Source organism: Stegostoma tigrinum, chromosome 16, assembly GCF_030684315.1.
Source record: "Stegostoma tigrinum isolate sSteTig4 chromosome 16, sSteTig4.hap1, whole genome shotgun sequence".
Lineage (NCBI taxonomy): Eukaryota > Metazoa > Chordata > Chondrichthyes > Orectolobiformes > Stegostomatidae > Stegostoma > Stegostoma tigrinum.
Genome location: NC_081369.1, coordinates 17,398,722 through 17,423,784, shown reverse-complemented (window position 1 = coordinate 17,423,784; position 25,063 = coordinate 17,398,722). Strand labels below are relative to the sequence as shown.

The following is a 25,063-nucleotide window of genomic DNA, read 5'->3' as shown; positions in this document are numbered from 1 at the left end:
TTTCATTTCCTGCATCTGTGATTTTTTTTCTGCTATTCTGTGCTATGGACCCCTGCCCTCTATAGTTTCTGAATGGAGATCCTCTAACATCATGCTACTGTACAACCAATTTTTAAAGGAGGCTTTCATTCTGTCAGTACAAATATTTTAAATGCAATCACAGTTACAAATATATTCTGCAAATGACAGTCTCTTGAACATAGCCCTTATTGATACATCTGTTTTATAGCACAAATACTTAAAGTGTGAAAACAGATGCTCACTGAACTTTTTAAAATCCAATTTATTTAAATCATGAAAGCAACACACTGGTCAAGTGTGCCATGGTTCTGAAGTATACATTAGTATATTTGGAGCAACATACTGCTTGATTCATATGGAGCATTCTCCTTAATGTTTCTTATGATTAATGAGTAAGTCTCTTTGGCAAACTTAATTTACAAAAATATATTTACTGGTGATGGAACATACTCTGTAACATGTAAATCACAGTGTTGAAAAGTGAAACATGGGTAAATGTGCCCTGCCTAATCTTGACCAGTTGACAAGTGACCCTTTTTAACTCTGGTGCATTTTACAGTGCAATAGGCAAGGGGACAAGAGTAGGGCAAGGTCCATTAGAACTTTATTGAACACCTTATCAGACTTTATTATCGTACCTTAATTGAACTCCATCAATCTCTTTACAATTGTCTTCAGTAAACTGTTTAAAATCTTTAAGTAAACAGTCTCAAATGTACATTAGCTCCCTGCTTCTGACATGAGCTTCTGAAGATTCACTACACCCAATCCACTGGTCCCTACCACTGCATTTGAGCTATTTATTGAAAAAGTCTGGTAATACCTGTTCAGTAGGGCCAGGACAGGTTGTCTGTTGGTCCTTGAAGGTTGGCTCAAAGGGTTGAGGTTTAGCTTCAGGGTCTTCAGTCATTGATTTAGGTTTCTGCTGTCAATAAGGGCTGAGTCTGGTCTTCAGTTGTCTCACAGAGATTACCTCTTTGGAGACGCCATTTGTAGAAGGTGCGAGATGTAGAGGGTGCTGGTTGCCCTTTTGTTTTCCCCCTTTACACCTGTATCCAATACTAGCATTGGGTGAGGCAGAAAAAATCCAATGAGGTGACTACTTTCTATACTTGGAGATTGCAGAACATGGTTTTGAACCTTGAGCTGTCAAGTGCTGTCCTCATCACCCTGTGCCTCTGACCTCCTACTGAGCTTGGTGCTACCAACTCTGCATAGCATTCTTCTAACAGAGCAGGTTCACTGGAAGTGGAAACAACAGTTTGTTTTGAAACAGAACAAAATAAAGAACTGCAGATGCTGAAAATCTGAAACAAAAATAGAAATTGCTGGAGAAACTCAGCAGGTCTGGCAGCATCTATGGAGAGAGCCAACATTTTGGGTCCAGTGACCCTATTTCAGAGCAATTCAATTACCCCTTCTTCAGAACATCATAGAACAGCAAACACTAGGCAGTTTCATACTTGCTCAGACAGTGGGTTTCTGAATTGAGACTAACCCTCCCCTTTGGGAGGGAGGAAGGGGAAATTAGTAAGAGTTACCAGGCCAAAATATAGGTCAATTGTGAGAGAGAAATACTGCCAAGGTCTGGAACCAGGTCAGAGCCTGAGTTGTCCATGGAGATGCAACAGTGTGGTGATAATGAAATTTAAATTGTTAATTAAAATCTGGCAATGAAAACTAATCTCAGTAACAGTGACTGTGAAATTAACTTTGTTCTAAAAACTATCTGGTTCACTAATGTAAGAGGAAACCTGCCATCCTTACCTGGTCCAACCAGACCACAGCGATGTGTTTGCTGCTTAATTGTCCTGTGAAATTGCTGAATAAGCACTTGGTTCAAGGACAATTGAGGATGGGTAACACTGGCTTTGCCAGTAATGCCCATGCCCAATCAATGAATTTTTAAAGTTTACACTTAATTGATTTGGTATATTGGCATTATAAGTCAATGAGATCTGTTTTAATTTGGAGTTTAGAGTTATGCAGCACAAACAGGCCATTTGGCCCGATAGATCCATGTTGGTGTTTTGTTTCACATGATCCTCTTCTCACTCTCCTTCATCCCATCAACAAATACTCCTTTTTTTATTCTTTCTCACATGTTTAATCAGCTTCCCCTTACAAAATTTTCTTCAATTGCTCCAGGCCACGCTTGAGCTAGAATCAACAGTTTTGCAATGATGTCACCATCTGTCAGTAAATACAGACTCTTCCATTTTCCAAATATTTGTTAACTCCATATAAAAATTGCTCTAACTTTGTTCACCCAGTTATGTGCAGTTCAAAACCGATTCCAAGATAGTGCATTGTACAATTTGGCCCACTCCAACATTTACATTTGGGGCTATCAACTGTGTCTTGAATTGATGAGATGAAAATATCCATTGTGCTGGCTGAAGGGTGAAAATTAAAAGGAAATAACAGATGACGGAGCAGATTACATCAAGTTTCACACCATCATTTTGCTGTTCTCACCCTCCTTAACCATCCATTCCCTAACAAAACATACACTGAAACCAGTGCTAAAATTTGCATCCTCTGAAAGTTGCATCCAAGGCAGTTCCAATAGAAACTATATGATGGAACATGGTCATCATTTCTTTCTAAAGGAATCAGGGTCAGGGTCCAGCTGTTCTCCATCTGACATTTAAGGAACCTATTTTTTGGAATTAGCGTACTTTCCGGGAATGAAAGTTTGCCATAGATATTCAAAACAGTTCCAAGCAGCTTTCAACTATTCAACAGTTAAGAAGAAAGAGGTCTCTATCTGAATAGAGGGCACATTTATCCAAGATAATCGACTCTCCCAGTGAGTATTTAAAATAGCTTAACTCTGATGAACAGCAGGATTTAATGGAAGCCAAGTCGAGTGTGTACAAAAGGGTCACTGTGAAACTTTGACTGGTGTTTTGGGTGGGGTTGAAGCACAAGCTGGAAATGAATGAAAACCTAGCACTACTTGAGATAGTAGGAAACATGAATTTGTTATGAGATTGTTTGTTTCTTTATTGATACGTAGAGAAAAAATAGCTGAAGTTCAAGTTGTAACAATCCTATAAAATAACTGATCTACCAATTTCCGCCATAACTCATTCTCCCCTGGAATGTCAACAATAGATTTCACTACTGTTTACTCCCCCCTGCAAGGTTTCCAAAACCTAAGCTTAGCATCATTTAATCACCACTCTGACTCAGCTTTGATTTATTGTTTACACTGATGGACTTAGCACATTGTATTGAATTTTCAAGTAAGCATTATTTTTTAAAAACATGCTGCTATTAACATGACAGAGGATAGATAAACCTTGAATAAATCGAATTGGAGGGTAGATCTTCTGATAAAATAAGTATTCATTTAAATTTATGTTTTCAAAATAGGTTAAGTGCATTTTATTGCAATTGTTGCACCGATACTTCATGTAGAGAATTTAACAATTGTTGAACAAGTTTCTATAAACTGACATTTAATTATGAGTGAAACAAAGTTGTTGCTGCTACAGCTATAATTAATGATCCGTTATTGTATTGTGCTATTTTATCACGCCCTCCTGATGTTACATAGTTTGTTGCTATGGCTGCAGGAAAAACAGAAAATAACATCCCTTCAGCTCTTTAAAGGAACATTTTGTTACAGAAAGGGAATCGAAGGACTTTGTGATTAGATTTTCAGAACAAAAGCTAAAGGAACTTTGAGGTAAGAACACTAAATCCTCCCTAATTAACGTGATAAATATTAACATGTATGTATAATAGGTAAGCAGTATATGTACAGAATGAACAAGTAGGCAGAATTCATTTGTCTAGAGTTGCATATTAATGTCCTGAAAATTTAAAGATACTAAAATAGTTCACGTTATTTAATTATCTATTTGCATTATTGTTGACCTCTTCTTTGAAAGAATTGTTGTATTACCTTTGTAACATGCATCTTCTACTTATTTGACTTGTGGCAACGTGTAGCTTACTGAAACGCAAACATTCTTGGAGCTCCAGTCGTTGGTTCTAGGGGTTCTTCACAATTATTTCACTGAAAGCTTTTTGTTAGAGCTTTTAATTAAGTTAGATGAAAGACCTTGCATTATATTGCATCACATCATGCTTTCAGAACCTAGTATTAATTTCATAATTAATGGCTTATATCAGTGCATCCCCTCACAAAACAGCGAAATAAAACTAATGAGGATCCATAAACAGCAAGTGATATTCAGATCATTTGTTTTTGGTGTGGTTATTTGTTGAAGAAATGGTGCTCACATTGACAAAGACAGGACAGTCAACTTTTAAAATTATCCAGCAAGATCTATTACTTCAAAGTGAACAAAGAGTTCAAGAAGTCATCCAGAAGCCTGTACCTCCAGTAATGCAACACTTCCTGAGTACTAAGTTGAAGTGGCAGATGTACTCACGTCTATTTTACGATATTAAATGTGCTATATAAATGCAAATTACTGTTGCACTGAATCTTGAATCCACAACTTCCCTGATAAAGAAACTGAAGTGCTGCCAAGTTGATACAGATTGGAATATTGCATAGCTGAATAATAACTAGTACATTCTTTTTTAGGAAAGTTTCCATGTCATTAAAAAAAATCGTGATATACAATGGATTTGAAGCATTCACTTGAAAAGAATGATTTTCAATTATGTCATGTCTGTCGTGGCAATAGGACACCCCAAAGCACTTTACAACCAATCAACTACTTTGTGATATAGGCTATGTGGCAGCCAATTCGTACACAAGAAGTTCTCGAACACAGCAATGTAATATGATCAGCAATTCTATTTATGTGTTGATGATTGAGGAATAATGAGGTTATTTGGGAATATTCCCCTTGGCTTTCTTCAAAGTAGTGCCATGGGATCTTTTATATCATCTGGGAGCCAGCTGATAGTGCGGCACACTGTCATTATTGCAGTGGAGTGTCAGTCTTGAATTTTGTGTCCTTAGGTTCAAGAACCACTCCAGGATCTATAATCCTCAGAATCAAAGAAAATGCATTACCAGCTTACGCATGAATGACACTTAAATGTCTTGATTGATAAGGTACATAAACATCAATATTACTGGTCTATCCCACTAATTCAGGAGCACCTTTGTTCAACTTGTTAATAGTTGACTTCTGCTACAGTTCGGTGTTGATGGTGTTTTGGAGGCATTTAATCTTGAGAAAGGTTTGCACTAAATGTGAGCAGAAACACATTGGCCAACGTGCCCCAGGTTGGGCAACTCTCAAATTGGTACCTGTTTAATCTATATAAACACTTCAATGGCCACCTTCATAGTCAGAGGAACTTAGTTAGCTAACTGCAAGAGAAGAACAGAATTTGTAAATCCCTAGGGGATGGATATTTATGTTAACCATGAGTAGCAGGATAAAATGATGATTTTTACATTGGTGAATTTCACATCAACCCCATTTGTAATCCTTTTCACCAGAATAATTTGGAGCCATAAATTCAAGGAAGAAACAACTTGTTGAGAGTGGGGTGGTATTGTGGATTAACAGGGAAACTGGATATCTGGATTTTTATTCAATATAATTTACATCGCTGGTGAAAGTCTAATTTTAATGTTGGTCCTACATTGTCCAGACTGTTAAAATATTTACTTATAGTATGAAATGGAACAATAGTTGGTGAAATGGATCACTTACTTCCCCTGGATCACTGTAAACATGACCAGCTTAGAGGATTCAAAATAAGCTCTGGGTTTCTGTCAGTTTTGAAATGCAGAATTTCTTCCAATAAACTCGTTTGCTGCTTTTATGTGTGAATCTTGCTATAAATTAGCATAACTGCTGCTACCTTCCTCCTCCTCTAACTCTTGAAAATTTTTGAAACCAGTCTAGTTGATAAGAAAATGAAGAGTGCTTCTGGGCTGGGGATCAGTGGAATCTCGTGTCTGAAGACCAATTATTTGTTTAGTATTTTCAACTTTACTTCCTTTTGAATGATATCACTATTGGCAATACAGAAAAGGTTTGATCTAATGGAGTTTGTGGCAAGTGGTTAAAATGGACCAGAGCATGCCATGTGGAATTACATAAAGGTTACAATATAGGAACAGAATAAAGAGCACAATTGGTCTGTCCCTGTAATGATACTTTACATTAGCCTCCTTTACCCTGATTTATCTAATCCTACCAGCATTATATTTTATTCCTCAATCCCTCCTGTATTTACCCAATTTCCCCCGAATGCATCCATGTTTCAGTTCTTGCCCAAAGTAGTTTGCCTTGCAGTATCAGAATCAACAGTTACCAAAGCTGCTGATTTTGCTGAAAACTCATCATCTTTGACATTTCAAGATGATTCTGAGCATTTTAAAGCAGGTTGACTAAACTAGGCATTACAATTGAATTACACATAACTTCCTAAATCATGGCCATGACTATGCTTGAACACTTTAGTTAGTGTGTGTTTCTGGATGATATGAGGTGACGTGTGAATGCATCAAGTGTTGTGCAGTGATCATACTGCTTGTCACCTCTCGCTTTCAGCTGTCACTGCTGTTGAGAAAAAGGGAGCTGAATGCACTAGCCTCTCCTGCTTGTACATAGGCTTGCTGATGAAGAAGCTATGTAGTGCCTCCCCATAGTGACCAACACAAAACTCAAGGATCTAGGCTAAACTACAAGGACCTTAAAGGGGCCTGGTCCCTGGGTGCATGGCACAGGCCAACCATTATTTGTTACACCTTGATGCCCACAAACCATATTCCAACTATGGGTATTAGCTTCACTGCCTTGTGGGCATCTCAGGAAAGAGGAATGCTAAGGGAGTTCAAGTCTGTCAGAAAATCCAGAGTGTAGGCTTGTAGATGGTGCCATGTTGTATATCGGGTAGCTTTCCAGCAACTCTTACAGATGAGCTGGAACCAAACAACAGCAAAAATGGAAAAATGGAATCAGCAAAACTGGAAAATCAGCACTGCTGTTCCATAAACGTATGTTTCTGCTGGAGGAAGGGATTTAAATCTCAAGACTCTCCAGAAGGAAACTCTAGAAAAACTGAGCAAATGGAACACCCTGGTCCAACTCATTTTGTATACTTTAAAGTGGAGGACCAGTGCATTTGTTTCCAGGCATTGCTGTTTTTGTTTAACTGGTTTCTTCCTCAGTGATGTGAGGTGCAAAATTAGTCACATTGTTCAAGAATGATAGGGATCCTCAGTGACTGTAACAATTAGTGAGAGAACTCTGTGTCAAGTATTGTCAGAAGGTGTTCACTGTCCTTGCTGTAATCATATTGTAGATCCTGGCATCATGAATGACCCTGAGTCTCAGTGCAGCTTCAGAACTGGCAGATTGACAGTTGACATGATCTTCTCATTTCAGCATTTAGAGGGCAAGTGTTGTCTGCACCGTTCACAATGTCATAGACCTCAACAAGGTCTTCAGTCTTGCAGTGGAGATGAACACATTAAACTGATATGGGGGAATAGTTTACCCACATGGTTGCCTGGACATCTCCTACCCATGAGAACACACACAGTTACAATGGAGTCTTATCAGAGGCTTTTGAGATCAGTCGTAGGGTAAAGCAGGACTGCATCGTGATGTTAACTTTCTTCAGGCTAGTTTCCTCTGTGTTGCTTGTTTATACTTCAGGTGTGTTAAATGAGAATGTCTACAAGTCAGCGCTGACTTAGCAAGATTGAGTGCCAAAACCAATGTGTGTAATGTCCAAGTCCATGAGTTGCTGTTTGTGGATGACATTATGTTGGAATCTAACACTTGCAACAGCTTTTAGAGTTGTAGAATCCCTACAGTGTGGAAACAGGCCATTCAGCCCAACAAGTCCACACTGATACTCCGAATAGCACCCCACCCAGATTCACCCCCCTCTAATCTATCCCTGTAACTTTGCACTTCCCATTGTTAAGCCACCTAACCTACACATCTCTGGACACTTATGGGCAATTTAGCATGCCTATTCACCTAACCTGTACATCTTTGGACTGTGGGAGGAAACCCACGCAGACACAGGGAGAATGTGCATACTCCACACAGACAGTCGTCTAAGGCTGGAATTGAACCCAGGTCCCTGGTGCTGTGAGGCATACTGCTTTTAGATAGATTCTCCCAGGCCTGCGAGGAACATGGACTGACTGTAAAAATTGAAACAACCAAAGTTATGGTTTAAAATATGAAGACTCCCATTTCCATCAACATTAACAACCTTATTCTTGAGATTATTGACAGCGTCACCTATTTTGGATCAATCATCACCAACAGTCATGAGGTTTGGGTTCAAATCCTAATCTAGATCTTGAGTACAAAAATAATCAAGGCTGATGCCCTAGTCTGGTGCTGAGGGAATGTTGCAGTCATAAATGCTGTCTATATCTAAGAGGTTTTAAACCATGGTTCCATGCCTGAATGGATGTTAATGATCACATAGGATCACTTTTAGGAACAATAGGGGCATTATCGCTTGTGTCCTCACTAATATCCCTCTATCGCAAGACCAAAATAACTGATCATTTTCACATTGTGATAGTGTAGTTTGCCGCGTCCATATCGGCTTCTGCATGTCCTACATTATAACATTAACACACTTCGAAAAGTATTTCATTGGTCACAAAATGCCAAGAAAGAAGTAGCGATATGTAACTTCTGTCATCTTTGTCAATGATTACAAATGAGATTAAAACAAATACATTCCTATTGCAGGAATTTTCTTTGGATTTCTGGACATAAATACATTGTAAAATACTGCTGATGTTTGAAACCTGAGGTTTAAACAAAAATGCTGCACTCAGCACAGCTAACAGAATCTGCAGAAAGGAATAGGCTTAATGTTTTAGTTCATTGACTAAAGGATGTACTTACAATCTGATTAGATAGAACGCATGGAGGGAGCATTTTCCCACATGCTTAACTGAAATATCTTCTATATTAGAGATAATGGGAACTGCAGATGCTGGAGAATTCCAAGATAATAAAATGTGATGCTGGATGAACACAGCAGGCCAAGCAGCATCTCAGGAGCACAAAAGCTTTTGTGCTCCTGAGATGCTGCTTGGCCTGCTGTGTTCATCCAGCCTCACACTTTATTATCTTGTCTTCTATATTACTAAGGTTAAAGATGTGAATCTTCGTTGTTCCCCAATACTCCCAGCTCACAGCTAATTGTGCAAATAGATACACATTAGAGAAAATTTACAAATAAGTTGTTCATAACTGGGGTAGATCCTGACTAAGCCTACGATTTGATTTGTACTGGAGTATGAGAATCTTCATCTTTACTTTTTTATTTATTCAGCTATCATCTGAGAGATGGCAGAAGGAGGCTCTGTTAACATGGAAGCTCTACAGGAGTCATTTAAAAAGTTTGCAGCATATGGCGACACCAAAGCAACTGGTAACGAAATGACTGGGAAAAATTGGGCCAAACTGTGCAAAGACTGTAAAATCATTGATGGCAAGGCAATCACCTCAACTGATGTGGACATTGTCTTTTCAAAAGTGAAGTAGGTACCAAATTTTTTAAAAAATAGAAATATTGCACGTTCTGTAAAGAATAAATTGCTGTTAAGTCATTAAATGAAGTGGGAAGTAAAGATAGATTTCATGATTAAAATAGTCAACCTTTGGACTATGGTAATAAACTATTTTTAGAATTTTGAAATTTATAATTTTCAAACCTCTAATTTTATTTATTTCAAACAAATGGATTCAAGTTCCATCAGAAGTGTTGCTGTGCCTACATGATAATAAAATGTGAGGCTGGATGAACACAGCAGGCCAAACAGCATCTCAGGAGCACAAAAGCTGACGTTTCGGGCCTAGACCCTTCATCAGAGAGGGGGATGGGGGGAGGGAACTGGAATAAATGGGAGAGAGGGGGAGGCGGACCGAAGATGGAGAGTAAAGAAGATAGGTGGAGAGAGTGTAGGTGGGGAGGTAGGGAGGGAGGGAGGGGATAGGTCAGTCCAGGGAAGACGGACAGGTCAAGGAGGTGGGATGAGGTTAGTAGGTAGCTGGGGGTGTGGCTTGGGGTGGGAGGAAGGGATGGGTGAGAGGAAGAACCGGTTAGGGAGGCAGAGACAGGTTGGACTGGTTTTGGGATGCAGTGGGTGGGGGGGAAGAGCTGGGCTGGTTGTGTGGTGCAGTGGGGGGAGGGGATGAACTGGGCTGGTTTAGGGATGCAGTAGGGGAAGGGGAGATTTTGAAACTGGTGAAGTCCACATTGATACCATATGGCTGCAGGGTTCCCAGGCGGAATATGAGTTGCTGTTCCTGCAACCTTCGGGTGGCATCATTGTGGCAGTGCAGGAGGCCCATGATGGACATGTCATCAAGAGAATGGGAGGGGGAGTGGAAATGGTTTGCGACTGGGAGGTGCAGTTGTTTGTTGCGAACTGAGCGGAGGTGTTCTGCAAAGTGGTCCCCAAGCCTCCGCTTGGTTTCCCCAATGTAGAGGAAGCCGCACCGGGTACAGTGGATGCAGTATACCACACTGGCAGATGTGCAGGTGAACCTCTGCTTAATGTGGAATGTCATCTTGGGGCCTGGGATGGGGGTGAGGGAGGAGGTGTGGGGACAAGTGTAGCATTTCCTGCGGTTGCAGGGGAAGGTGCCGGGTGTGGTGGGGTTGGAGGGCAGTGTGGAGCGAACAAGGGAGTCACGGAGAGAGTGGTCTCTCCGGAAAGCAGACAGGGGAGGGGATGGAAAAATGTCTTGGGTGGTGGGGTCGGATTGTAAATGGCGGAAGTGTCGGAGGATAATGCGTTGTATCCGGAGGTTGGTAGGGTGGTGTGTGAGAACGAGGGGGATCCTCTTGGGGCGGTTGTGGCGGGGGCGGGGTGTGAGGGATGTGTCGCGGGAAATGCGGGAGACGCGGTCAAGGGCGTTCTCGATCACCGTGGGGGGAAAGTTGCGGTCCTTAAAGAACTTGGACATCTGGGATGTGCGGGAGTGGAATGTCTTATCGTGGGAGCAGATGCGGCGGAGGCGGAGGAATTGGGAATAGGGGATGGAATTTTTGCAGGAGGGTGGGTGGGAGGAGGTGTATTCTAGGTAGCTGTGGGAGTCGGTGGGCTTGAAATGGACATCAGTTACAAGCTGGTTGCCTGAGATGGAGACTGAGAGGTCCAGGAAGGTGAGGGATGTGCTGGAGATGGCCCAGGTGAACTGAAGGTTGGGGTGGAAGGTGTTGGTGAAGTGGATGAACTGTTCGAGCTCCTCTGGGGAGCAAGAGGCGGCGCCGATACAGTCATCAATGTACCGGAGGAAGAGGTGGGGTTTGGGGCCTGTGTAGGTGCGGAAGAGGGACTGTTCCACGTAACCTACAAAGAGGCAGGCATAGCTGGGGCCCATGCGGGTGCCCATGGCCACCCCCTTAGTCTGTAGGAAGTGGGAGGAGTCAAAAGAGAAGTTGTTGAGTGTGAGGACGAGTTCGGCTAGGCGGATGAGAGTGTCGGTGGAGGGGGCCTGGTCGGGCCTGCGGGACAGGAAGAAGCGGAGGGCCTTGAGGCCATCTCCATGCGGAATGCAGGTGTACAGGGACTGGACGTCCATGGTGAATATGAGGTGTTGGGGGCCAGGGAATTGGAAGTCCTGGAGGAGGTGGAGGGCGTGGGTGGTGTCACGGACGTAGGTGGGGAGTTCCTGGACCAAAGGGGAGAAAATGGAGTCCAGATAGGTGGAGATGAGTTCGGTGGGGCAGGAGCAGGCTGAGACGATGGGTCGACCAGGGCAGGCAGGTTTGTGGATTTTGGGAAGGAGATAGAAACGGGCCGTGCGGGGTTGGGGAACAATGAAGTTGGAGGCTGTGGGTGGGAGGTCCCCTGAGGTGATGAGGTCGTGAATGGTGTTGGAGATGATGGTTTGGTGCTCGGGCCTACATTAGCTTTTGAGAGTCCAAGTAAAATGGTGTGAACTTTCTTAATCCAAAATTCAGCCAGTACCGTCCCCCATCCCTAAAAAATCTGCTCACTGTTCAACAACTACTAAGCTACCTCAGCCACATAATGCATCATGAATGCTGCACAGACTAAGTGACACAATCAAAAGCCATCTTTACACCATCTACATTTAGCCAAAGGCATTTACCCTCAATGAATACATCCTGGCTAAGTACAACTTCCCTGACCATTACTTGATGAATGGGGTATTAATTAGTTACTAACTTGTCTTCATCTTTGAGGTGATGACTGAGTTATGCAGTTCAGTGCTTCTTTTTTTTTTGTTCAGATTTGCAAAATGTGCAACTTTTCTATCTTCAAATTAGCAGAAGCTTCTTTTTATTTCAAAAATATATTTTATTCACTAAATTTATACACAATGTTCTAAAACATTACAAATCTACTATAAGAGCATACAATAAATTACAACTTGACATTTACAATATTCATTCCTTCTTAGGTATACAACCCAAGTAGCTACTTCCAAAAAAAACTCCATGAAATAATACTCCTTGAGGAGTTTAAATAATCCATTCCCCCTCCCAATTAGAATACACATTGAGAAACAGGGAATGACTGGATTAAGCAGGTCACCACAGTGGCTGATGCACAAACACCTGTTCCTCTCATCAATCCCAACCAAATGGGGGTGAGTGAGGGGAAACTGAGCACCAGTGGGAGGCAGGGAATTACTGACCGCCGTCCTCAGAGCAGAAAAGGTGGTGCTGAGATGAAGTCAAGAAACCTGCACTTCAAGTGCTGAAAGGGATTGTCGGGGTCAACTACTGGAGTCTACAGGATAAAACAGTGGGATTAATTGGGACGCATGCTTGTGTGCTGAGAGCCAGAGAGCATATCAGACCAGGTTAAGGATCTGACTATATCTGTGAATCCCGGTAAAGATATTCCTGAGTGTGTTAAACAAATCTCTGAGAGTTACTAGGATTTAGTATCTAAAGGAATGGTGGCCATATTTCCCAGGTGAGGAGAGCGAGCCTATCATGACACTGAGAGATGCCAGGACCAGCCAAACTGTGCTGCTGGAAAAGGTATGCCCTTCCTACGAGAGAGTTCAGAAAGTGCAAAGTTGCTGGCAAAGGGGATTAGAGGAGGGTATTTGCTCATTCCCCGTGCCAGGTGCAACTGGAGTGTGCCCTTGTATTGAGACCAATGACCACTAGAGTTGTCCCCACTTTGCCTGTGGATGGGATTGATCTACTCCTCAACAATGACCTGGTGGGATAAAAAGTATATAGATGTCCCATTGATCTCTTGAAGCACTATGAGGTCAAGGAGGCCCAACAGCTGCAAGAGAAAATTCCTGGTATTTTCCCTGACACTGTGGAGACACAGCCATGGCAAAACAAGATCAGTCTTCGGAGGCTGAGGTGTCCCTGCAAGCAGAAAACTCTTATCCAAAAACTTTTTTCAGAAGTCTAGAAGACTGTAGAAGGAGAATAGAACTTCCTTGGTACCAGTGCAGCAAGCTGACCTACTGTTAACAACAACAAGCTCAGACAGTTCACACTAAAGCTGAGGGCAGAAGGATTTCCTGAATGTTGCTACAGATAAGGAAATGTAGACCTCCTCACAGGCTTGCAAATGCGAAGTGGCCAGTGACTCACCAGGCAATGATGCTGCTGAACTATGATCAGAAGATATTTCAGCTTGCTCATGAAATTCCAATGACTGGGAATAAGGGTACAGTCAAACTCAAGCTCACATCAGCCATCATTTATACTGGCCTCCACTCCATAGGGATATAGGAAGTCTTTGTGGAACCTGCCAGGTTGTGGGAAAACCCAAAACCTGCAGTAATACCTGCCCCTATGATTCCCGTACCTGCTTTTGGGGAATCAGTCAGCACGGTGTTAGTGTATTGTGTGAGATCCCCACCCAAAATAGAAGGGGGCTAATGGTATAACCTTACCATCATTTCTCACAGGCTATTCCCCCAAGAATCCTATCTTCCAAAACAAGGGAAAGGAGTTGATCACTTAATCTTGTATGATTGATCCATCGAGACCCTGTCAGCATGAGCTCTAATTTCATGTCCAACATAGCCCAGAGTCATGGGTGGCCATGACATGACCCAGTGAAGTCTTCAGCATATCACACTCAGCCACAGCAGGTACTAGAACAGTACGACCAAACACTAAAAACAGGACAGACTGCCATCAGTAGCCCCATGACTGGGATAAAGGACCAGATTTTCTTCTGTTCACCACCAGGGATTCACCCAGTGAGGCTCACTCCACTTGAATTAGTTTGTGTGCCCCAAGTGTGAGGGTCTCTGAAACCGCTCATGGAGTAGTTATTAGATCAGAAGGAGGACAAAACTCAGGTTCAAGTCCCACCTGCTCCAAAGGTACATCATAATATCCCTGAACAGCTCAATTAGGAACACCTAGAACAGAAGAAGGATAACTCCATATTAGTCTACACAGCAGAATTCAAGACTGACTCTTACAAGTGATGAATATACAAACAAATCTGCCTCTGCCTTGAACCTTTTAGCCTGAAGACCAGAGTTTGTGCCCCTACCAACATCCAGAGAACCCTTTAAAGCCTGTTCAATATCCATGTAGTGTAGTAAAGAAGTTTGGGGAAGCAGATGATCTGACTGAGATCCCAGACCGACAAAAAAGGACACAGGCTGAATCATGTCAATATGATAAAGCAATACCATTGCCAAAAAGGGGATAAGCAGGTAACGGTCAGTCCCATTATCACCAGCCTGGAGGTCACTCAGTAACAGTGGGGATAAATTTGAGGGATATGTGGGCAAGGCCCAGATTAATCTCCTGACGATGCAGCTAACCAAAGAAATACCAGCAAACTCGGAATCCTTATCCATCACTTAGGTGTCGAGCAGCAAACGGACTTAGCAAAGCTATTCATTGCGCTTAAAAAGGGGTATGTAGGAGTAAGCCAGACTGCATCATCCTAAGAATGCATGAAATGGCTATGGGAGAGGCCTTTCACATAAGACAATATTCCTATTGGCTTGGTCCAGTTTCAGGTAGAGATTAACTTGATGCTTGGACACGACCCAATGGAGCCTGGCAGCAGTGGCTGGAGCTTGCAGGTTGTTCTTGCTTCCAAGCCAGATGCTTGTAAGCAAGAAAGGTTAATGCAGTGACCAGAGTCTGCTCCTACATGATATCCTGACTGAAAAATTTCATAGATAGCATAGGTAAAGCTAGCTACATTACCAAGGAGTCCTGAGATTTACTCCGGGAGTATTGGCAGTTTCCCTTGACTTCCCACAGGATAGAAATCTCTGCCTTTGTAATTCCTAATGGTTGTACCAGTGTTGAGTATGTCATTTTAGACTGTCAAATGTATGGGTTCTGTTAGGATGGAACATCTAAAGATGTCAAGTAAACTTCAAACAGACTACCACAATAACGAGGAGTAATGCACCTCTACTCAACGTCACCCCCTCACACAGTGGATTATATCTCAAACTACAGAGGCACTTCCTGTTTTTCCCTTTGAAACACATGAATGGCGGGGATTAAAAAGTCAGTTTCAGCTGGCTTGGAGTGTGCTCCTGGAACTGACTGTTCTCAAGCATTTCAGTTTGGGTTCAAATGTTAGAATAAAATGAAGGTCATAGTGGAAGAACTATCCTCTACTCACCCTGTGTTACATTTAAAGATAACCCCTCACTTCAAGTAGTACAAGCTGCCAAGCTAGCATCTAGGAAAAAAGGAACTAGGACCACAGAAAGACACTTTCTCACCCCCTGAATGATTGCTTTCAACTTTGCAATCTATCAGAACTAAAGAACCTCAACCAGTGTGCAGAATTGTAATATTCAACTATCTGCTGTTTACAAACAATACTGAGGCTAATCTTTCTTTTTACGATTTTGGGCTCACTTTTTATTTCTAATCTGTGTGTGCCTATGTTGTGTTACTATTTCTTCACGCAAGTAGTAATTAATAGGCTCTTCTCTTATTGTTAATTCAATAACGCCTGGTTAAATTGGCTTCTTTTAAAGTGGAAGTTCATGAGTTCTTATGCTAAGGCAGTCACAAGGGAAGGAAATCCTTTTCAAATCAGCCCACCAAGGTGGTGATTAAATAAAGAAGGGGAGCTGGTTTACCCCTCCTCACCTGCAAGCTTAGCAGTTTGGGGTATCCCATTGGAAACCTCACCCAGATCTGGTTGTAACAATGTGCAAGCATTTCTAAATTTGTGACAACAAGTGCTTTAAGTGAAGGACGTGACACTAAAATAAAATGTTATTAAGTTCTTGATTAGTTATGTTTCATGAAAATGTGAGAAAACCTAGATCGAGAAGTTAAACGCAGCAACATTCCTTGTGTTTTATCCCTGTAATTACTTAGCAAAAATTTAAATGATTTTTTTCTGTAACAAATTTGTAACCATTGTACAGCATTAGAATTCATATTACCAATTGCTCCATCTAAACTGACGTTTTTTAATTACGTTTGTGCACAGAGCTAAGACAGCTCGAGTAATTACATTTGAAGAGTTTAAAAATGCATTGGCAGAGCTCGCTCCAAAAAGATTCAAAGGCAGAAGTAAAGAGGAAGCAATTGAGGCAGTCTACAAACTGATTGCTGGAAAAGACCCAACAAATGTTGGAGTAACGGTGAGTTAATCAGCTGTGAGGATGAGACAATTGCATGACTATAGAGCTTTCTCATACCGTAAAACTACCAGACACAGGGCATTGTTCCTGAGGGTTGGGAGTGTATTAAGGTGCAAAATGTATATAGTAGGAAAAAATGAATTGATCCATAGGGTAAAGAGGAATCTACAGACATGAGGTCTTGTTCTACCTTTAGTGACTTATAGGTGTGATCCTTGAATCTCTATGACCTATTTAATTGAAATAATTGATGAGAACATAGTTCTAACCCTTTCATTATTTGCAGCGCCTGAATCAAATCACATGAGAGTTTGCACTTGTCTACAGTACACTGCACTACAATAACTTAAATAACTGGAACCCTCATCTGCTGCATGATGTGCAGGTTATTCAATAAAATAAAAATGGGTAATAATACCTACCAAAATCACCATTAGTTGAACATGCTACAGGAAATCACACATTCCCTCAGCCTATTATTGTTACTGCATCGTGCATTTATAGTTTATTTTGTAATTACTGAAGGTGAATTTGTTCTGAAAACATATGAAGAACATCTATTTTATATTGCAAGGAAATAGTCACTCAAATCCCCAAACTGTATTGGAATTCCTACACCTCAAAACCAGACATGTGTTAATTAATGAAGATTTTAATCCAAATCTTGCTGAAAAAGTAATGGCGAGCTCTCAGCTTCTCATATCTCTAGAAAAATGTAATTTTCCTTTCTATCCTTTTGTCTTTCCTGTAACCCAATCTTTCCTTCAGTCTGTACTGATGTGACATTGAATTCACCACCTTGTCTGCTGTTCTGTTCCTTTGACAGGAGATATACCTTTTTGTCCCCTGTTTCCTATGGTACCTGAGATTCTCATTGCTCCCATCAGTTCACACTTCTTCAAGTCAGCGGCAGAGGAAATGTCTTTTATGAGATGATTGCTCCCTTCAAAATGATTTAAATACAAAGTTCAGGTTCATTCTTAGAAAGCTGCCAGTATGATATGCCTCTGTAACAATTTATTATTTCACTGTTCTTGGTTTTAAATACAAAACTCTTAATGAGAGACATTTAATTATAAACAACTGTGATGTTGACTGAATGGAAGGATTAGTCTTTTGTAGGTTACTGATCTCTGTGTTAATGAAGCATCACCTATCCACAAAGGTCACTACTCAGCAAAGGGCATTTAGCCTTGAGTACAATTGATCAATTATGCAGACGGTGCAGTATAATTGGAATTCCCAAGAACTAACAGCACTCAAAGTATGCTTGGCATTACCCACAACAAAGCAGCCTGCTCAAGTGACATCTCACCGCCTTAAACCTGTGTTCTGTCCGCTGTCTCACACTACAGCTGCAGTGTGGACCTTTCAACTGCCAAAATTCCAGCATCTATCCCAAACCCATTTTTTTTCTAGCACTCAGAAGGATAAGGACAGCAGGTACATGGGAGTGTCCCATCTTCAAGTTTCCCTTCTAGTCATATACTGTTCTGACTTGGAAATACATCACTGTACCTTCAGTTCTGAGGAAGGGTCACTGGACCCAAAATGTTAACTCTGATTTCTCTCCAGAGATGCTGCCAGACTTGCTGAGCTTTTCCAGCAACTTCTCTTTTTATAACGGTACCTTCATGAATACCTGGTTGAAATTCTGGAACTTCACCCCTTACACAACCGTGAGAGCACTTACGCCAGACTGACTGCACCAGGTTAAAAGGCTGATCACGCCAACCATCTTGGCAAGCTATTAGGGTCTGGCAGGAAATAACATTGCCTGTTTAGTCCAGATCCCTCCTTCAAATAAATATAAATTAGTATAGCTGTGGCATTTATTGATTATCTTGTCCTTGTGAATCATGTAATTTTATTAAACAGGTTTCTTAAGTTTTGTCACAGCAGTTTCTGAGGAGTTGTATGTCTTGTTTTTTGATGTTTTTGTAAGAAGTGTATATTTGTATTTGGCACTTAAATGGATAGTCACTTAACTCTGGCAAAACTTAAAATATGGAGTATGGACTTGCCATCAGAAACGTGGACCTACTGTGATTTTGTCTTACAATGAAACTTCTTTTCCTTCCTAGAAAGTAACAAAGACTGGTGCTGTTGACAGATTAACAGATACATCTAAATATACAGGCTCCCATAAAGAACGTTTTGATCAAGATGGCAAAGGCAAAGGGAAAATTGGTCGAGAAGATATAATAGAAAAAACAGGCTACGTGGGAGCTTACAAAGGAGCTGGGACCTACAATGAGAAAGCAAAAGAGAAATAATGTCATAAGCCGCTTTCTTGGTTTGTTTTAAGCAATGATAAACCTTTTAAATATGAAGACATATTAAAAATAGTTAAGTCATCCTTCTTTACAAGCTAAAGTTTTAAATCCAGAATAATATTCTAACAATAAATGGTACATTTTCTTCTATGAACATACCAAATATTTTATATTAGACATTATCATATTTAAAATAACCAGGATAACATTGTGTTTAAGGTTGAACATATATGTATTTAATATGAGTGGCTGTATATCACTAAAGTAAAAACATTCTTTACACCATGTAGAAGTTAGTGTTGAAATATCTAATGACATTGGAAGCAATATTTCATGCTATGTTATATGAAAGAATATCTGTAGTTTGAAACAAAACTTTTACAAAACAGTTGCTTGAACATTAGTTTCCAACTATGACCTGTTAAATACCCTATAAAGGGAAATAAACAGTCATGGCTTACAATTTTTGATGCCATCTTCTATTGACATATCAGAAGCGTATCTCACAAAACTGTTCATTCATGGCATGTGATCTTGCAAACATTGATTTAATGGGCAGCAACTTGCAGGTGGAAAATGTGCAATACTGTGTTGTGCGTTTCCAGGGCACATCAGAGGCATTTTTTAAAGACATTTATTACCAGAGCTTTTTATATAATGCAACATTTAGTATTGATATGTTCAGATTGTCAGCCATCATTGTTGCATTCATTTATTTTTATTGTTTCATGATTGAAAGTAGGCTTAATGTTTGAAAAACAATTTGCAGACTTCTTTGCAGAGGCAACTGTTGTGTTTTTTTGCAATTCAACATTTCCTTGCCATCCAAACAATCATGTTGGAGTCAGTTTTAGCGCAAATTGTTCCAGGAAATAAGTTTGCTTCAGAAGATTCCTCAATCCAAAAGCTGCATGGCGTTACATTGAAACATGGCATTTGATCCATCCAGTGAGTGGCATTGTTCGCCCTCCATATCAATGAATCATGTTGCTTACTCACCCTATGCCAATTTAACCCCAATCCCTTCCTCCAGGTTAAAAACAGTAACTGTGGGACAAAACAAACCACATAGCAAATTTTAATAAAATGTGAGGCTGGATGAACACAGCAGGCCAAGCAGCATCTCAGGAGCATAAAAGCTGACGTTTCGGGCCTAGACCCTTCATCAGACCTCTCTGATGAAGGGTCTAGGCCCGAAACGTCAGCTTTTGTGCTCCTGAGATGCTGCTTGGCCTGCTGTGTTCATCCAGCCTCACATTTTATTATCTTGGAATCTCCAGCATCTGCAGTTCCCATTATCTCACATAGCAAATTTTAGCAGGTCCTACCCCAATGCGGTGAATAAACACCTGGTTTAACAGTGGGTGTCTTTTCTGTGGGATGGGGGATTTCAACACAAGGGAACATATTTTTCAGGTGAGAGGAGAGAGATTTAGAAAACACATGAGCGACTTATTTTACGCACAGGATGGCTCGTGTGTGGAATTAATTAATTTCCTGAGGATGTGCTGGATGTGAGCACAATTACAATGTTTAAAAGATATTTTGATAAGTACATGAATGTATTGGATGGATATGGCCCAGATGAGACTGGTTTAGTTTGGGATTATGTTCAGTATAGACTGCTTGGTCCAAAGGGTTTGTTTCCATGCTAACTCTATAACATCGAGTGGAACTTCACAAAATTATGTCTTAATCTATAGAAGCCATGAGCTCACAGTAACCTTTTCTATTTTATTTGTCCAGGGAATGTTGGTGTTGCTGACAAGGCCAGTATCTGTTTCCCTCAGTTAATTGTTTGTGAACTGGGAGTCGGTGGAGGTAGTGTGGAGGGAATTGCTGGGCTACTTGAAGGGTAGTTAAAGATCAACCACATTGCTGTGTGGCAGGAGTGATGGATAGGCCAGACCAGGTAAGGACAGCAGATTTCCTCCCCCAGAGGATTTTAGTGAAGCAGATGGCTTTTGTTTTTAACAACGATCAATTACATCTCATGGTTGCCTTCACTGAGACGAACTTTTATTTTCATTATTAACTGAATTTAAATCTTGCCAGCTGCTGCATCTTCTGTAACCCCAGAACATTTGCCTGTGGCTCTGCATTAGGCGTCCGGTAACATTCCAACTACATCACCATCCTCCTTTTTGACCTCCATTTAGTAACGTAACCTATGCTTTAGGGAGGCAAGTGCAATGAAACTGGGTTTGCTGTTTTGATAATGAACATTTCAACTTAAGTCTTTCCGGCTCATGATGTGAGAGTACATGAGGCCAAACAGTTTCAGTTAATAGTTTGAATGAACACTTTCCCCTTCTTAAGGAATGCTTTTAGCCTGGGAAGTAGCCCGTTTTTGTTGGACTCTCCCAAGTACTTTGTCTGCTGAACATGTACTTTGAAAGATATCACAATTTCATCACCCAACATGTATGAAAATTAGTCAAAATGGCATGAAGATTATTGAAAACAATGACTCTGTAACCTTCTTCATCCGTCTTGCTTTGAGTTAAAGTAGAGACATTGATGTGCTCACACATTAAGCAGGGGAAAATATAGCACAATGACAATTTACTAATAATTCAAGTTTCTATCCGTATATTCTGTTGAATTTTCTGTTAGTAACTGTTGTTATCAATAAATTATTTTGTAATAAATAATCGGTGACTTTTGACATTTTCTCTTTCACTTGGAGAAAAGTATCTAATGTAAGTTTGGTGTTAGGGTGCAGGTTCTTGAAGGTGAAAAGTATCACCACAAACAGCACTGTCTATACCTCACATTCAGCTAGTAGTTTATGGGAAAATCATAGTCTCAGAACAAAACAGAAGTACTTTCAACCTTGGAATGTTCTTCAAGATTAAAATAACCTTAAAACATTACTGATCTCTAAATAATGCATTGTGTTTTTTGGCTTCAATTGAAAAACATTTATCAAGTTCTTTTGGGTGAAGTTCCCAAAGGAAATGTAAGTTACAGTTGGGTCATGAATCTGGCAAGCAGTAAGTCATCAGTCTGTGTGTATGTGCATCTCTATGGAAACCAAAGATCCATGCAAACAAATCAGGCAGCTGCTTATAATAAAACAGAGTCTATACCAAGCTAGTTTCAATGTAATTGCTGTTTGAAGGGAGTATGTTGCTGTGCCTTCAGATACAATATTAAAGGAATTTAGTTAGTTGACTTAGAGTTCAAGATGATGCAATCAAGCCCGACAACTGAATGTTTTTACTTTCACATGCTTTTTGATTTGGGAAGCATTTGTTCAATAACTATATGGAGCAGTGCCTGTTTACATTCAATATTAGTGATAGCTATTGAAACTACAAATGTACAATGCCCGAACAAGCAATTTTGTTGGTGTGAACACAGAAACAAAAACACGGCCAATTATTATATAACTATAAATACTTTAACCATTGTCAAGCATTTGATTGATCTGCAAGTCATTAGGTCTGTTAACTCAGCTGTGAATTGCACAATAGTTCAGCCAGATGGCCAAATGAAAGTTGCAAAAATCGAGGTATCCATGAACAAGTGAATTAACTTATGACACTGCTCAACTTTGTATACTGTAATTACATAGTCTATTTTAATTTTAGAACTGGAGACTTGTTGTCTTCAAGCTCAAACATGACTGACAAGATGAGACTGAGCCAGCCAAGTCCAATTGTACCCATCTTATTTCCAGAATTTGACAATTTGTGGCAAAGGTATTGGGGATTCTTTGTTGCACAAGGTACGGGAGTAGGCAGACAGATTGAGTTATTGACCTGTTCTGCACTGAGTCCCTGATGATGGAGTTGTAGTTCAACTGGAGTTGTTAATGAGACCTGCACTTCCACATTCTTGTTGTAGTCTGAAGCAATGGCTAGTAATGGTAGAGACTCCGATTTCTTTCCTTTGTGTGGCTGATCTGGAATCTCTCTCACCCTCACCACTGGCCATTGGAAAGATTTTCAGGTTGATATTCAACCTGTTTGGCAATGTTATGGATGCACTTTCCCTGGCGATCAAGTCCTGGTGTAGGACTTAAACCTGGAGCTTCTTTTCCAGATGTCGAGATGCTACTCTTTACAGTTAAGCAACTCCCTACGTGCTTCTTACCAATTGATTTTTTTAAATAAATATGGCTATTTGGTTACACTGTCAGGCCAATTCCTGATGGCCAAGGGACCAATTAGACTGGGTAGCGTGGAATGTTTTAGCATCTGTCCCCTTCCCTAGGTTCTGCAGCGAAGTTGTGTTCCAAGGCATAATCTGCCTGAAATAAAATAAAAGGACTAGGAAAATCTCAGAAGGTGAAGTGGCATCTTTCTCCCTCCCCCTTTTATTCTTTCACTGGATGTGGGCACCACTGGCAAGTTTTTTTAAAATCCATCCCCAAATGCCATTGAAGCTCCTTTTTCATTCATTAATGGGATGAGGGTGTCAATATTTAGGCGGTATTTATTGTCCATTCCCATTTTGTCCAGAGGGCAGTTCAGACTCAACCACATTGCTGTGGATCTGGAGTCACATGGAGGCCAGACCAGGTATGGCAGCTTCCTTCCCTAAAGGACATTATTGAACCCAAGTGGGTTTTTGCTGACAATGGTCAGCATTAGACTGTTAATTCTAGATATATTTTATTGAATTCAAATTCCACCATCTGCTGTGGTAGGATTCAAACCTAGATCCCTGGATTAACAGCGATACCATTAGGCCATTGCCTCCCCTTAATAGGTGAATAGCTTACTAGGTCATCTCAGATGCCAGTGAAGAGTCAACTACATTACTGTTTACCTGGAGTCACATGCAGGCCAGACTAGGCATTATTGGCAGATTTGCTTCTCTAAGTGGACATTAGTGAATGAATTTTTTTACAACAATTGAAGATAGTCTCAGTAATGGTGGCCATGGAACTAACTTTATTTTCCATATTGCTCAATTGATTTTAGCTGTTATTATTGGATTTCATATAATCACCACAGCACTCCCTTCCACTGCTTCCTCCTGGAATGAACAGAACCTCAGACCTACCACACTCACTTATCATCTGTCCTTGAACCTATTCCTTGCCCCACTACTAATCTACCCCTGTAAAGAAAAATAAAATCCAATCCAAATTACCTCCCATTGGTCCCACTGCTATACATCTTGCCCCCACAACTCAGTGTTGTTGAAATCTTCTATTACTAAGTACACAGCTGCTAGGCACTTCTCCATCCTGCTCAAAATCTAGCCAAGTATAAAATTGACCCCATTTTGCCAAGGAGGTAGGAACCAAACTGTGCCAGCAGACCTGTCACCACGGAGTGAGGTTGCTAGCACTGCCAATGATTGTAAAGATAATCTCACTTCTGGATAAGTGTCCATTAACAGCTACTCACACTGAGATCCTATCACCACATCACAGTCAATCAATAAGCCTCAACCTATCCCCTCTGCTACAGATCATCCCATTATCCTAAAAAGCCACCATTCCATGACACATTTATCCAACAATATCTCCAATATTATATACACTGTGTATTCTCTTAATGTCAGTCTTGCAGGTCCCTTTGCAGAGGAATTTCTTCTCTTAGAGGATTGAGAGGCTTTGAACACCCTGCAACAGAGAGCTATGGGGGTAGAGTCTTCATGTATATTTAAGGCTATGTATATTCTTGATCAGTGGGAGAATCAAAGCTTAAAGGAAAATGGCAAAAAAGTGAACATGAGGATTATCGGATCAACCATGATCATATTGAATGGCAGAGTAGGCTCAAGAGGCCAAATCACTTATTCCTGTTCTTTTCCTTATGGTCTTTTAGCATCATCAGTTGATTTTAAAAAAAACATATTGATTCAGTGGTGGGAAAGTCGATTGGTTATGTGTGGTAACATATCCAAATACAGACAGGTGAAAAAAATGCAGATCCCATGGAGAATCATAGAAACCCTACAGTGTGGATGCAGGCCATTCAACTGATTAGATGCACACCAACTCTCTGAAGACCATCCCATCCAGTCCCATCCCACCCTTGTAACCTAACATTTCCAATGGTTACCCAGCTAATCTACATATCTTTGAACTCTGAGTTGGACCCGGAGCACCCAGAGAAACCATGGGAAGAATGTGCAAACTCCACTCAAACAGTCACCTGAGGCTGGAATTGAACCTAGCTCCCTGGTGCTGTGAGGCATTGGTGCTAACCACTGACCCACAGTGCAACCAAAAATAGATTAAAACATGTAGGTCCCCAGCCA

The 25,063-nt window shown here is 40.8% G+C and overlaps 1 protein-coding gene across 2 annotated transcripts; it reads left to right on the top strand.

Annotated features, from left to right (window-relative positions):
- The first annotated feature begins 2,814 nt into the window (after nt 1-2,814).
- LOC125459751 (tubulin polymerization-promoting protein family member 3-like) lies at nt 2,815-19,963 on the top strand. 2 transcript variants are annotated; one of them, XM_048546553.1, is made up of 5 exons: nt 2,815-2,833; nt 3,606-3,718; nt 9,292-9,499; nt 16,409-16,562; nt 18,647-19,963. In XM_048546553.1, exons 3-5 carry the CDS (start codon nt 9,306-9,308, stop codon nt 18,836-18,838), a joined length of 540 nt encoding a protein of 179 aa, XP_048402510.1. In that variant the 5' UTR covers nt 2,815-2,833; nt 3,606-3,718; nt 9,292-9,305; the 3' UTR covers nt 18,839-19,963. The 2 variants fall into 2 exon arrangements, with proteins under 2 accessions (XP_048402510.1, XP_048402511.1); XM_048546554.2 differs by lacking the exons at nt 2,815-2,833; nt 3,606-3,718 and adding an exon at nt 4,971-5,068.
- Nucleotides 19,964-25,063: the final 5,100 nt, after the last annotated feature.

Excerpts from the sequence above, each read along its gene's own strand:
- LOC125459751 (XM_048546553.1), top strand. The coding sequence starts at position 9,306 with ATGGCAGAAGGAGGCTCTGTTAACATGGAAGCTCTACAGGAGTCATTT. Across the intron at positions 9,500-16,408 it reads ATTGTCTTTTCAAAAGTGAA|AGCTAAGACAGCTCGAGTAA; the intron begins GTAGGTACCAAA and ends GTTTGTGCACAG. Across the intron at positions 16,563-18,646 it reads CAACAAATGTTGGAGTAACG|AAAGTAACAAAGACTGGTGC; the intron begins GTGAGTTAATCA and ends TTTCCTTCCTAG.